Source organism: Balaenoptera ricei, chromosome 18 (assembly GCF_028023285.1).
Source record: "Balaenoptera ricei isolate mBalRic1 chromosome 18, mBalRic1.hap2, whole genome shotgun sequence".
NCBI lineage: Eukaryota > Metazoa > Chordata > Mammalia > Artiodactyla > Balaenopteridae > Balaenoptera > Balaenoptera ricei.
This window is the reverse complement of record NC_082656.1, coordinates 33,522,882-33,537,467: the sequence shown is the minus strand read 5'-3', so window position 1 is coordinate 33,537,467 and position 14,586 is coordinate 33,522,882. Positions and strand designations below refer to the sequence as shown.

Sequence of the window (14,586 nt, the reverse complement as noted above, 5' to 3'; positions counted from 1 at the left end):
CCATAAACCGCACTATGAGCAGCAGGGGTTTAGAGTGCACTAGTCTCCAGAGTGGACATGAAAATGTTCCACTGGAGTGAGGGAAGGAAATGTTAAGACATATCTATAGTCTTTATCAAAACAGTAGGAAATTAGGAGAAGGCTGCGGTGGCGGCGGCTCTGGAGGCCACAGTCGCGGTCCTGGCTTTGACCCCAGCAGCACCATGGTGCTCGTGCATCAGGAGCTCGTGCTCCAGGCCGCCCTCCTGGCCACGGTCTCGGGCTACTTCATCAGCCTCGATGCGCATGCAGAGGAGTGCTTCTTCAAACGGGTCACCTCGGGCACCAAGATGGGCCTCATCTTCGAGGTAGCCGAGGGCGGCTTCCTGGACATCAACATGGAGGCTACAGGGCCTGAAAATAAAGGAATTTATAAAGCAGACAGGGAGTCCAGTGGGAAATACACATTTGCTGCTCACATGGATGGAACATATAAGTTTTGTTTTAGCAATAGGGTGTCCACCGTGACTCCAAAGATAGTGATGTACGCCATTGATAATGGGGAGGCCCCCTAAGGACAAGACATGGAAACAGAAGCTCACCAGAACAAGCTAGAGGAAATGATTAATGAGCTGCTCGCAGTGGCAATGACGGCTGTAAAGCATGAACAGGACAACAGGGGAGTTCAGGAGAGAATACACAGAGCAATCAATGACAACACAAACAGCAGAGTGGTCCTTTGGTCCTTCTTTGAAGCTCTTGTTCTAGTTGCCATGACATTGGGACAGATCTACTACCTGAAGAGATTTTTTTACAGGCCAGAGGATTGTTTAAAAAGCCTTTTCCTGGGCTTCCCTGGTGGCGCAGTGGTTGAGAATCTGCCTGCCAATGCAGGGGACATGGGTTCGAGCCCTGGTCTGGGAAGATCCCACATGCCGCAGAGCATCTGGGCCCGTGAGCCACGGCTACTGAGCCTGCGCGTCTGGAGCCTGTGCTCTGCAACAAGAGAGGCCACAATAGTGAGAGGCCCGCGCACCGCGATGAAGAGTGGCCCCCGCTTGCCGCAACTGGACAAAGCCCTCGCACAGAAACGAAGACCCAACACAGACAAAAATAAATAAATAAATAAATAAATAAATAAATATTTAAAAATAAAAAAAAAAGCCTTTTCCTGATGATCCCAAACTCATAATTCACTGTTCACCAAACATCTTGGTCATAATAACGTCATTAGTTTCTACATTTTTATTTTCTGAACTGTACATTCACAGCTTCTGTTTCTTTGTGATTAACAGATATTGGGGGAAAACACTTTTTTAGGAAAGTTATAGTGAAATTTGACATGTGATTGGCATGATTTCATATTTGAATTCTGCCTTCATTATACAGGTCCTTCCAGAACTCAAGCACTGTAAGTGGAATATAGGTGTATAGTCCTTATTATACCTTCTTTCCTTTTGTTTTCATCATAAAATGCAGTTTGTTCAGGATAGTACTTTACTAAAATAACTGCATTCTTGGAATCCCTTATCCTGCAGTTCAAGTCATTAAAGATTCATTTTGTTGAGTCCTTATGAGAAACAACAATCTGAATCTTGACATTTTCTATTCAGCCTAATGGCAGAGCTCTGTGACTAGAATATGCTACCAGGTTGGTACTTTTACACCTTGTCTATCTTGTTTTTGCTTTAAAGATAACCAACAACCTTTTTCCCCTTATAGTTTTACTTTGAACCCTAGAACTCAATCACCTCCACTTAAAATTGTTGACACAAGCAGCTAATAACCATTTTTTTGGTTTCTGCCTAACCTTGTAAGAAGTCTCTATTAAAGCCAATTCTCTGGGTGTTTCAGTGAACGATAGTTCTTTTTCTTTCTATGCTGGCATATCCACTTTCTCTACTCTTGGCACATAGGAGGTATGCATTCAAGTAACTGGAAAAATCTGGATTTCTGATGCCAAAGGGTTAAAAGCCTCTTGGATTTCTTTGCAGTGATATACAGCCACTGTTTTATTTTTGATCAGTGGCATTTTGGCCACTGTTTAATTAGAGTACTGAACATTACTGTCAGTATTAGGGTTTTTGTTTTTGTTTTTCTTGGGTCTTTTCTTTTATGGCACATGTGAATTTTGTTTTGTATAAAATAAAATGACTTTCTCTTGGCATCTGATGATGGGTTTAAAATTAAAGGAGCATCTGGTTTTGGTGTGGATTTGGTTTGGTGTGGATTTGGTTTGGTGTGGATCCAGGATTATGTTGTAACTGACTTATGTTAGTTACTCGTACATTTTTTTTTTTTATCTTTGCAAGGGGAAAACTACAAGTAACGAGTTTTATATAACTAATTTAAATTTATTAAAAGTTTTTATGTTCAGGATAAGCAATTTTTCAACCTTGGGTGAAAATACTTGCAACAGTTTAAGGTGACTGTGTTTTACCTTAGGACAACTGTTGCATGCCAATTTGTGTGCATGTGTGTGTGAAAACACTTCAAAACTGAGTTAAAAGATATAAATTTAAAATTGGTTGTGTATCTAATCTGCCCGAAGTTCAGTAAATAAACAATTATTTTTAAAAACAAAAAACAACAACAAGAACAAAAGTAGGAAATTAAATGTTGTACAGTAATATACAGATCAAATCTGGTACCTTCACTCACTCTGTGTGCTGGACAATGGCATGTGTAATATGTAAGAAATCCTGTGGTGGGGTGGACATTCTGTAACTTGGAGGAATTGACAATGGCACCTTTTCTCCTATGTCAAATTTCAACTTATAGTCATATACTGCAATTGTATTACTCAGTGGATTTCTGGATTATATTACCTAATGTTAACTGAGCTTCATAAAATGGACAAGTGGCCTAAAAGGATTCCTACACACAAACTACTGATCAAGAATTACACTAGGAATATAAATACAGGTGAACAATCAAGTGGCAGTGATAATGTTTCTACTATTCCTGGAATGAGGTCTTGGTAGCTACACAGTAACATCAAAATAATGATTCCAAGATCTGACTCCAAGTTTGTTAAAAATAAATCTAAATTATGAATAAGACTATTTGCACTATGTGTTTACATGTACAAGTATTAACAATTAACCCCACTATGACTGTATCTTGTTCCTTGGGATATTAGTGAAGCCATCATGATTAGCAGGACTTTTCAAAACAAAGCATTTCCATGGAGCAAACCTGTACTATTTTTCAGCTACATTTAAAGACATGCAACTCTCAATCTGGGACAAAATTTTATTAAATTTGATGTTACATTTTTAGAAACCACTTTTGCATTTTCTTACATAATAGCAGAGACAAAAAGCCATGCACTGGGGAGTGACTTAGTCTTTCTGGTGTATTTTACCACCAAAAATGTACATGAAAAACAGTATGGTAACCAACACATAGAATACCAACAGTGACTCAAGGACTCCCCATCCTCTAGGTGCCAGGGTCATCTCCATTCAGCTAAAAGTTGAGAATAGTACACAGGATATTTTTGATGGGCCTAAAAATTGGCTTACATCACTTTTGCTCAGTTTCCATTGACCTGAACTCAAAACTTGACTGCAACTAACTGCAAGAGAGACTGGGAAGTATTGTCTACCAAAATTTTTAAAAGAGCTGTATTTGAAGCCAGTGTCTCTGGTGAGTAAGTAAAGCTGAGAAGAAGTGGGCCAAAGAACTATTGTATATCATTATACTTGATGGTTAAACTGTGTGCATGTTGGCTTTTTGAAAATTATGTCAAAAAATAAATTAAAAACAATAATAAAAGTTTAAAATAAATGGGCATCCAGTCAGACATTTAGGACTAGCAGCCAATCTGATTTGTGTATGTGATTTTCTTTTTCAGAGTTTTGTTTTGTTTTTGAGGATATAGCAGTGTCTAGCCCTATTTGAAAAATGTACATAAAGAAACAAACAGGGAAAAAATGCTTAAGGTCAGCTAGCATCTTATTCAAAATACATATAAATGACTTTTTACCAGATTCCTACAAAACTAATGACACATTAATAGATATTAGGGTGTATTATGAAGACTAAACATCAAAATCTATGAATCTAGATGGATTTACTTTCTTTTAAAATTAGTCTATAAACTAGTATATAAAATATACATTTCTGAATTCTTAATTGGTATCTAATAATATTCTCTAGAATTTAGGGAATTAATCTAATTAATTTTGCTAGGCCGACAACAAAATCACAGAAAACAACTCAAGAAATGCAGACCATATAACAGATGACTGTTCTTATTATCTCTGGATATAATAGTCCCAGGGAAGATAAAACATTCATCATACTGTTGTAAAATGAATGAAAGCTGCAAATTAAAATTCCAAATCCTGATAACATAACTGTACAAGAGGGAAAAAAGTGAAATTTACAAGGAACAATTAGAAAAATTATAAATCTTTAGGTTTTCTAAAATTATTTTGTCATGTATTTGATTGCTGAGCTATTAAGATTTTTCTCTCATAAAATTACAATAAATTCTAGGCAGTCTGAAAATCCTATCAGCAGGAAACATGTGTCTTTTTTTTTAATGCAATGTGGCTTTAAAATGAGCAATTCCCAATTATTAACCTTAAAGCATCCCAACAGACAGAAATAGAGATAAATGCTTTGTTTTTCTAGAACCTCACACCATGCATTTTCATCCTCTCCTCCTTCCTTCATAGGAAGCAATTAAATCTTTGCATAGAAGATTTACAAGACTTTAGAAAAACAAAATCGTTCGAACAAAACAATATGGTCATTTGAAAAGCATATCAGGGTAGGTAATAACAACTGAATTTTCAGTTATTAAGGCAATAAATTTTTTAATCAATTTGGGAAGTATGAGTATCTGAAATCTTTACTTGGCATTAAATGATTTTTCTCTCCTAAGACAATCATTCTGAGACTGACCTCTTAAGGTTTCTCCAAGACCTAACTCAATTATTTTTTTTTTTCCTCAGACTTTCTAAAGAAATAATGTACTTTTGAAAATCAGTGTGGAACAGAGTAGTAGTTACCAGAGGGGGAAGGGTGTGGAGGGAGGGCAAAATGAGTAAAGGAGGTCAACTGTATGGTGATGGATGAATACTAAACTTTTGGTGGTGAGCATGCCAATGTAGTGTATACAGAAGTCAAAGTATAATGTGGTACACATGAAACATATAATGTTATAAACCAGTGTCACCTCAACATACTCATTACGGTATTTGTTTTATTTTGTATAATTCTTTTTTTTCTTTTTTTTTTTTTTGGCTGTGCCTTGTGGCATGTGGGGATCTTAGTTCCCCAACCAGGGGTTAAACTCGTGGCCCTTGCAGTGGAAGTGTGGAGTCTCAACTACTGGACTTCCAGGGAAGTCCCTATTTTGTGTAATTTTTATAGAAGTTAGCTATCATATAAGTCTTAGGATATTTATAAAAACACTTCTCCTTTTTAACCTGATGCAACGTTTAGAGTTGCTAGAAGCAAGAGCACCATCATTTATTGCTCTAAGTAGAGTTAAGGTTAATACATGATGATGTTTGGCAGGTCATAGTTGATGATGTTATGGTGAGATGGTCCCAAAAACAAAGGAATGAAGCAAGGTACTTCAAAGGCCCAATTTTAAAGTAAGTATACTTGAGGTTTCAGACAGGAGCTCAGAAGCCAAGATTGGAATTTGTTTCAAGTCTCCTGGGAAACTCTTTCAGCTAAAGAGAGTGCAAACACACACACACACACACACACAAATCTTTCAGTTGTTGAACAGCTGAGTGCTGATGAATGTACACCTGAAGGGCTCACACCAGCAGATTTGCTGGATATGGTCCTGTTTGGGGGAGTCAGCACAATACTATGTACTTACGACCCGACAGAGTCTAAGGACGGGCCATAGCCCAAAGATATGGACAGCAAAAGACACAGTTCAGAAACACACGACTATGAGTCAAGACCAATTCAAAAATGCCCCAAAATATTTTCAAAGGGATAGAACCATTTATTTCATGGTTACTTTTAAGAAATAAATAAAAATCCTGAAAATACTGCCTCTATCTTTGGCCTGACCTGTTTTGGTCTAATTTGTGGTTGTTTTTTTTTTAAATTTATTCATTTATTTATTTTTGGCTGCATTGGGTCTTCATTGCTGCGTGTGGGCTTTCTCTAGTTGCAGCAAGTGGGAACTACTCTTTGTTGTGGTGCACGGGCTTCTCATTGTAGTGGCTTCTCTTGTTGTGGAGCACAGGCTCTAGGCACACAGGCTTCAGTAGTTGCAGCATGCAGGCTCAGTAGTTGTGGCTCATGGGTTCTAGAGTGCAGGCTCAGTAGTTGTGGCACACGGGCTTTGTTGCTCCATGGCATGTGGGATCACCCCGGACCAGAGCTCGAACCCGTGTCCTCTGCATTGGCAGGCAGATTCTTACCCCCTGCACCACCAGGGAAGTCCCGTCTGATTTGTTTTTATCCACTCAAGCTCATATTTTGAAATCCAAACCTCCAAAGGTGATAGTACTAGGAGGTAGTCCCTTTGGGAGGTGCTTAAGTCATTAGCTGGAGCCCTCATAAATGGGATTAAAGCTCTTATAAAAGAAACACCACAGAGTCCCTAGTCCCCTTCCACCACATCAGGACACAACGAGAAGGCACTGGCCATGACCAGGAAGAGGGCCTTCACAAGAACGTGACCAAGCAGGTGCCTCTAGAACTGTGAGATATAAATTTCTGTTGTTTATTAGCCGCCCAGTCTGTGGTTCTTTGTTATAGCAGCCCAAACAAAGACAAACCCCTTATACCTCTTACTAGGATTATTGATGCAGCCCCTTATCTCCTTCAGTCTCTTCCATGACTTCTCAAATTTGAGTGTGAGCTCTTGCCAAGCTAGTCTTCCTAAAAATATATTTTCCCTGTTTCCTTATCTTTTCACAACATCTGTACCTCAGTGTGGTTGACCCATGTGGAAAACTGTTTACAAAAATGGCCACTCCTTGTGGTCCAGACCCTTTGCCCAGTGATTTTGTAGCTCTTCCTATTAAGAGGAGTGTAATTCCCCACCACTTTAGTCTGGCTTTGTGATTTGCATTGACCAACAGAACGTGGCAAAAATGATAGTGTGTCAGGTGTGAGTCTGGGCCTTGGCATAGTTCTGCTCTTCTCTTCTCCCCTGTACCCCTTCCAGGTGAGGAGGAGCACAGACTAGCCAGCCGGAGTATGAGAGACCACCATGTGGAGACCAGCCATAGCTCTTCAGCCAACAGCCAGCAAGCCTAACATGTAAGTGAGTTTTTCTAGACTAGCCAGGCTCTAGCTGACCTCTTAGCTGACTACAAGCCTAAGTGAGATCCACTAGGCCTGGCCCAGATCAGTAGAACAATAGGCAACAGCAAATGATCTTTAAGTTGGGAGGTGATTTGTTACATAAGCAACAACGGATGAATGTAGCCCCCACACATCCATGCTTATTTCCACCTCTTTGATTCTATCCTCACATTGTTCTTCCTAGAATGCCTCTTTCCCTCTCCTCCACCTTCATCTGTCCAAACACTTCTAAGACCCAAGTCAAGTGCTATCTCGCAAAGCCTTCTCTGACTACTTCAATCTATACACATATCTCCCTTTAGTTTAGTAAAAAAAAAATTTTTTTTCTCTGTAACATTTCATGTATCCCATATTCGATTATACAGACCCTGAGTTACCCCAGTCCCTAACACAGAGCTAGCTCATATTGAATGCTTAATAAAAATTCACTAGCTGAAAGCAAACAGATCTGTTAGTCTTTCCACCCATCCAACCTGTGGCCTGGTTTAGGCATCAATACAATTCCCTCAACTGACTGTGTCTTGGAACTGATTAACAGGTGCAAAACTTTCCCTGTTGAAGCTCTTTATAAAGAGAATTGATGGCTATGTAACTACAGTTTACTTAAACCATCAATTTCCTTTAAATAAAAGAACTGTGTTTTCATATATATGTATATAAAAGCTTAAGGGAATTCCTCCTTTATTAGGGCTATCAGTTTCTGTTTCTGCTTATTAAGGATGCACTTCATATTCACTTTACTTGACACTACAGGAAATTGTGCATGTCTCAGGCTACATAATTCTGAGCTTACTTCTGAAATGCTTTGTCTATTATTTCAAACTGTCACAAGGACAGTTGACTCTTAACATGTGTCAGGTAAAATAAGAAATATGTATATACATACTAATTTAAATTCCATAATAAGTTCCTATATTCAGTATTATCCATCACCAACTCATGTTGTAACATCACTTTTTTTCAGAATGTATGATACTTACACAAGATACTGCAAAAGTTACAACATTGGAGTTTTAGTGCAATAAACAATTATAGCATATTTACCACTTTGGATTCACTCGTTACCTCAATACAATTCCAACAGTGAGACTGAGTAATTTAACTATTTAAAAACTAATTTCTTTCAGTGTAGTTTTCTTTTACTGGCTTTTTCTTAGAAATCAAGAAATGCATGCTCATTTCTTTTTTTTTTTTAATAAATTTATTTATTTTATTTATTTATTTTTGGCTGCGTTGGGTCTTCATTGCTGTGTATGGGCTTTCTCTAGTTGTGGTGAGTGGGGTCTACTCTTCGTTGCAGTGCACAGGCTTCTCGTTGCAGTGGTTTCTCTTGTTGTAGAGCATAGGCTCTAGATGCATGGGTTTCAGTAGTTGTGGCACGTGGGCTCAGTAGTTGTGGCACACGGGCTTAGTTCCTCTGTGGCATGTGGGATCTTCCCAGACCAAGGCTCAAGCCTGTGTCATCTGCATTGACAGGTGGAGTCTTAACCCCTGCACCACGAGAGAAGCCCAAGAAGTGCATGCTCATTTCTAAAAAACTTGTCTCAGCTCAAAACTCTTATGATAAGATTAGTGTTAAATAATGATATCACTGATTATTATATAAAGGCCCCTCAAGAAGTCAATCTAAGCCAATTTACAGTTTACAACTTGGCTCATGCAGAAATAGTCATCTGTTAGAAGTAGTACTAGTTAGAAGGAGTAAGAGCAGCTCTTTCTAATTTGTGGCAACAATTTACTGAGTATTTACTATGCATCAGGTACATGGAAAGAACTTTAGCTTTATAATCTGATACAATTCTCACAATAATCCCACAAATAATATTAGTCTCATTTTCGCCAATAAGGAAACTGAGGTTCTGAGAAGTTAAGTCGCTTACCCATAATCACATGGATAATGAACCATGTTTTTAATATTGCATTCCTCCAAAGTTGCTCTTGTTTTCCAGAAGTCCAGAACTATCTTTAAGATTCCTCTTGAGATCACTGTGATGGCAAGTCTTCTTCCTGTTTTCATACCGTATCCCCTTTATCCAGGTAACTGCTGCCTTCTGTGCACAACCAGCCCATGAGAGTGGGTGTGCTGCACATGTAGTTTCTTTACATATATAATTTTAATTCTTATGTCTTGATATGAGTCTTCTAAACTCAGTGCTAAATTATTAGAAACTTGAGTATTAAATTTTGAAAAACACTTATGTTTTAAAAGAAGGTATTCAAAGAGGAATTGCTTATCCAAAGGAAGCAGTTGCTAGTAGTAGAAATTTAGGCAGCTGTGAAGATGTAGGAATAGGTCAGTGGTTCTCAGTCTTGGCAGCACATTAGATCACCTGTAGAGATTTTTAAAAAAATCTTTATCCAGTAATCCCCAGAGGTCTGATTCAATTGTTTTGTATGGTAGATTACTAGGTAGCAGTCTGTTTTATAAAAGCTTCAAAGGTAATGATAATGGTGAACCAGGGCAGAAAACCAATAGTTCGCATAAAGAGATCACAAAATACCTACATATCTAAAAATTTGGATTTGGCCTTGGTTTTCCTCAAATGGTGTGTCAGTCTGTGGCACTCAGCTTGCTCTCCCCATGAAACACAGATTTTTTACCAACATGTGGGTAGGTGCACTTCAAGATTTAAAAAAAACTTTTTCTATAGTGCTAGAAAAAATCATGGGGAGAAATGTTTGTAATGCTGAAGTGTGAAATATCTGAGTTAGACATAAATCCCAGAAGCCAAGACAAAAAATTGATAAAGCTATAATACAAGCAATTATTTTTGCATAGGCAAAATAACCATAAATAAAGTCAAAAGAAAAACCTCAAACTAAGATAAGGTATTTGCCACATGTTGACAAATGGATAATTTCTCAAAATATAAAGAGCTTGAAAGAGCTGAGAGGGCTGTGAGCAACAACACCCCAACAGCAATGAGCACACCTGGAAACCAAATCTTGGTTTCTAAATACCATCCTCCATTAAAAGGAACTAGGCTCCTTAGAGAAATGGCTGATTCCAGCACTAGAGCAGCAAAAGGATGAGGTAAGCCTGGAACATTTTTGTGCCAGAAAGTAAGGAAATGTTAAAAGAACATTGATGAGATGTCAAAACGACAGAGGAACCAGCTTCAAGAAGATCCCACTGGCTAAATCTGGGACAATTTGAGTATCAAAATAAATACAGTAACTTATTATAATCCATTTAATAAAATAGGAGTCCGCAAGTCCATGCTAAAATGAATGAATGAATGAATGAATGAATAAATAAATAAATAAATAAATAGAAACTTAGATGAGGAACAGGATATTTTTGTAATCTTAAATTATCTCCCCACAAAATGCTTATTAATTAAAAAGGGAACCTGTAACTTTACAGACACCACTGTAATCAAATGATCTAAGTTAACATCTTCAGTAATGAGATAAATCAAAATCACATTCCATCTGATAGAATGCAAGGAGAACACACCTCAGTTCTGTGGTATTCCTGCCAAAGATGTGTAACATCAATCTTATCATGGGGAAACAAAATGAAGGGGATTCTGTTAAAAAAAAATTAAAAAAACAACAACAACAAAAAAACCCCACAAAAATCCACTGGATTGTAATCTTCATAAGTGTCAGGATCATGAAAGTAAAGAAAAGACTGAGAAACTGTTCTAAACTAAAGGAAACCATGGATACATAACAACTAAATGCCACACTTCATTTCATACCAGATCCTTTTTCTATCAAGGACATCATTGGGACAGTTGGCAAAACTTGAACAGGGTCTGAGGAAGTAAAATATCAGTTTTGATCTCCTGACTTGGGTACTTGTTGTTATATAACCCCTAAAGTATTTTGGGGATTTTAGGATATCAGGTCAGCAACTTAAGCTCAATGGTTCAGAAAAAAATCTTTGTACTGTATTTGCAATTTTTCTGTAAGTTTGAAATTGTTTCCAAAAAAATCCAGTGCACTGGGATTTATTAGGAAAGCTCAACGAGGTAGAGATGTGAATCTACATATTTTCCCCCAAGAAAAGCAGGAATAATAAGAACTCTCTAGATACTAGTTATGGCTAAACTATAGAGAATTTTCTGGTATCAAAAATCCTACCTTGAGGTTCCACCAGTGATCTTACCTTGCCTTCTAACATTTAGGACTGCTGGGAGTAGAGGGATTTCTTGTAAAGGAAATGACTTTTATGTCCTTCTCAAAATTCAGTGGAAGAAGGAAGGAATCTATAAAGAGAAATATATATAAATAAATAAAGCCCCAAAGTTCCATAGTCTGAACATTTATGTAACTGTGGTTTTTAAAAAAATGTTTTTTTGAGTACAGACACTTATGAAGTTTCAACAAATATTTCACGAGTACAATTTTTTTTTCAGAAGTACACTAAGATTTTTTAGAATGCTACCTCTTATCAGAGATAAGAAAAACATACTGTTCATTGAATTAGACCTTAAAGAGACCTCTGGATCTCATCTGACCCAAATACCTCCTGCTGGATTATAACCCCCATCCCTTTGCTCTGTCCTGGTAAGAGAACAGATAGAAGTCATCCTTTGATCCTGTGAGCTCTGGGGTCTGCAGACAGAGAGCCTGCCCCCTGTGCAGACCTGTGCAGGCTGCAACCATGCCTTATTCCCCACGGATCTCCTCCAGCCAACGTCGATATTGATGTTTCATGGTTCACAAGCTCCACGGGCAGCAACCTCTTCAGGACAGCAATGCTTACCTCCCAGCTGGTGTTGTTAATCTTCTTGAACTGTGTGGCTTGTGGACCAAGCTAAATGCAAAAGGGCAGAAACTGCCTTTCATTAGACTCTGAGGATATCTATGGGACCCAAAATGGTCATATTTCACCCCTTCCCAGAGTGTAATCCTCTTTCAAACAAGATTGTTTCTTAAAGTTACCTGTCCAGCTTCTCTTCCCAGACTTCACATACCCTGCAAAGAGGACATGCATTCAATCTCATGCTCCTCCTTCCTTACCTATCCTTCTGTAAGATGTATCAACCAGTCACCCATCAAGTGGACTGACTGAATTACCCCTACATTTTTTCTGTCACCTGATAGGAGATGAGGGCCCAATGTGGAGAGTGCCACAGGAGAGGGAAGCCAAAGACAGAGATAATGCTAAAAATAGAGAAATAACTGGGGAAATCTGTCCCTGGGAAATCTGAATTCAAATGTTTTATACCTGAAATAAACCACAGGAAATCAATGAACCTTCATAAAACCACAGAGTGGGAAAAGACTTTATAGTCCCTTGTTCTGGCTGAATCCTGTTCACCATGGATATTTACAGTTCTTGAGCTATAATCCACATTCTTCATTAGCAAAAGCTTTTTTCTTTCCTCTTTAGATCCAGAAGAAGCAAGTTTGTGTAGTGTGGCCTGGTCCCTATAATTTATTAAGTCCTTAACTTATGCCTGGATAAGGATGTATAGATTCTATATTTCCTAAGCCTCTCAACCTCCTTATGAATTAGGAGCTACTATTTTCCCCTCTTTCTCAGATGAGAAAATTGATTCTTAGAAAGGTGAAGTGATTTATCCAGGGCCACACAGCCTGAGTGGCAAGACCAGGATTTGAAGCCAGAACTGTCTGATTCTGACAAGTTATTTTAGTAATCTCATTTTGAAAAGTAATTGTACTATATGATATGTATAGAAGAATATATGTGACATATTTATAATATTCTGGTTATTTATTGCAAACCATGTGGCTTAAAACAGCAATTTATTACTATGGCTCACAATTCTGTGCATTGATTCAGCTCAGCAGGGCAGTTCCCACTTGGGGTTCTGTATGTAGTTGCAGTCAGGTGGTGCCTGGGGCTGGTGTCATCTGCAAGCTTACCTGTGCTGGACACCCATGATGATTTCTTCACTCATATATCTGGTGCCTCAGCTGGGACAGCTGGTCAGACATCACCCTGTCTCTATGCAGCCTCTCCTGTAGCTAACTTGGGCTTCCTCACAATATGATGGTCTTGGGTTAGCTGGACTTCCTACATGGTGGCTTGCTTTCCCAGTGTGTGTGCTCTAAGAGGCCAAGAAGGCAGACACAAAGTTTCTGATGACTTAGGCTTATAAGTCACATAGTGTCACTTCTGCTGCATCCTCTTGATTACAACCCCAGGTTCAATGTGGGAGGGGATTATACAAGAGCATGAATATTGGGAAGCATGGTGCATTGGAGGTTCATCTTTGGAGACTAGTTACCAAATATAAGTCATAATGCATAATCAAAACACCAATAGCCATCAAGCCACCCTTCAAATAAAGAAGCAAAACATTACTAACACCATTGAAGCTATTGTTTGTTTCCACCTGATGCATCCTTGCGCTCTGCAAGTGGTAAATACTATCCTAAATTGTGTGTTTTTATTCTCTTGCTTGTTAAAAACAAAACAAAACAAAAAAGCAGTGTGTGTATACAAACTGTTTAATAGTGCTCATTTTAAAACTATGTGAATGGTATCATATAATGTGTAGTCTTCAGTTACTTGCTTTTTTAGTCTCAGAACTCTATCTGTAAGTTTCACCTATTCTGTTGAATGTAGACAATACTCACTCATTTCTACTGTTGTAGAATATTCTGTTTTTTGAAAGATATCACAATTCATCCATTCTCTTGTTAGTGGATATCTGGGTTGTTCCTGTTTTTTGCTACCACACACATCACAGCTATGAACATTCTTGTGCTTGTCTCCTGAGGTACATATATTGGATGTTTTCTCAGACACATACCCAGGAAGGGATACTGGGTCATGGATCACTGGAAAGATAGTCTTTCAATCAGTTTCCCTGTCCCCAGACTCATGCCCCTCTAGTCCATTCTCTACACACATGGTACAGTGATCTTTCTAAAATACAAATCTGGTGTTATTCCCTTATTTCAGGACCTTCAGTGGATGCCACTGACGATACCAGTTATTCTCAAATTTTGTGTATGTTGGTTGCAAACTTTGTGTATGTTGTCAAAAACATTAGTGTCCTGGTCCTGCCACTGAAGATTCTGATGCCATTACTAAAGGGAGACGTGTGTGTTTTAACAAGCTCCCCATGTAATTCTGTTGCATATCAAAATTTGAGACTCACTGGATATATGATAAAGTCCCAACTCTTTACTATAATGTTAAAACCACTCCACAATTTATTTCCTGCCTATGACTCCAGATTTATCTTTACCCCACCTTGTCAAACTCTCTCAAAGCCAGCCAGACCAAAGGGCTTAAAGTTCCTGAAATGTCTCCTCTTGCCCCAATCCCCATCCCATCTATTTCATATTGTTGCGTCTGTATTTCTACAGTGTGATTAT

The 14,586-nt window shown here is 38.3% G+C and overlaps 1 protein-coding gene across 1 annotated transcript; it reads left to right on the top strand.

Moving 5' to 3' along the window:
* Positions 1–203: 203 nt before the first annotated feature.
* On the top strand, positions 204–7,230 carry LOC132352421 (transmembrane emp24 domain-containing protein 2-like). The gene is made up of 3 exons (XM_059902900.1): positions 204–432; positions 556–807; positions 7,139–7,230. Exons 1-3 carry the CDS (start codon positions 204–206, stop codon positions 7,228–7,230), a joined length of 573 nt encoding a protein of 190 aa, XP_059758883.1.
* Positions 7,231–14,586: the final 7,356 nt, after the last annotated feature.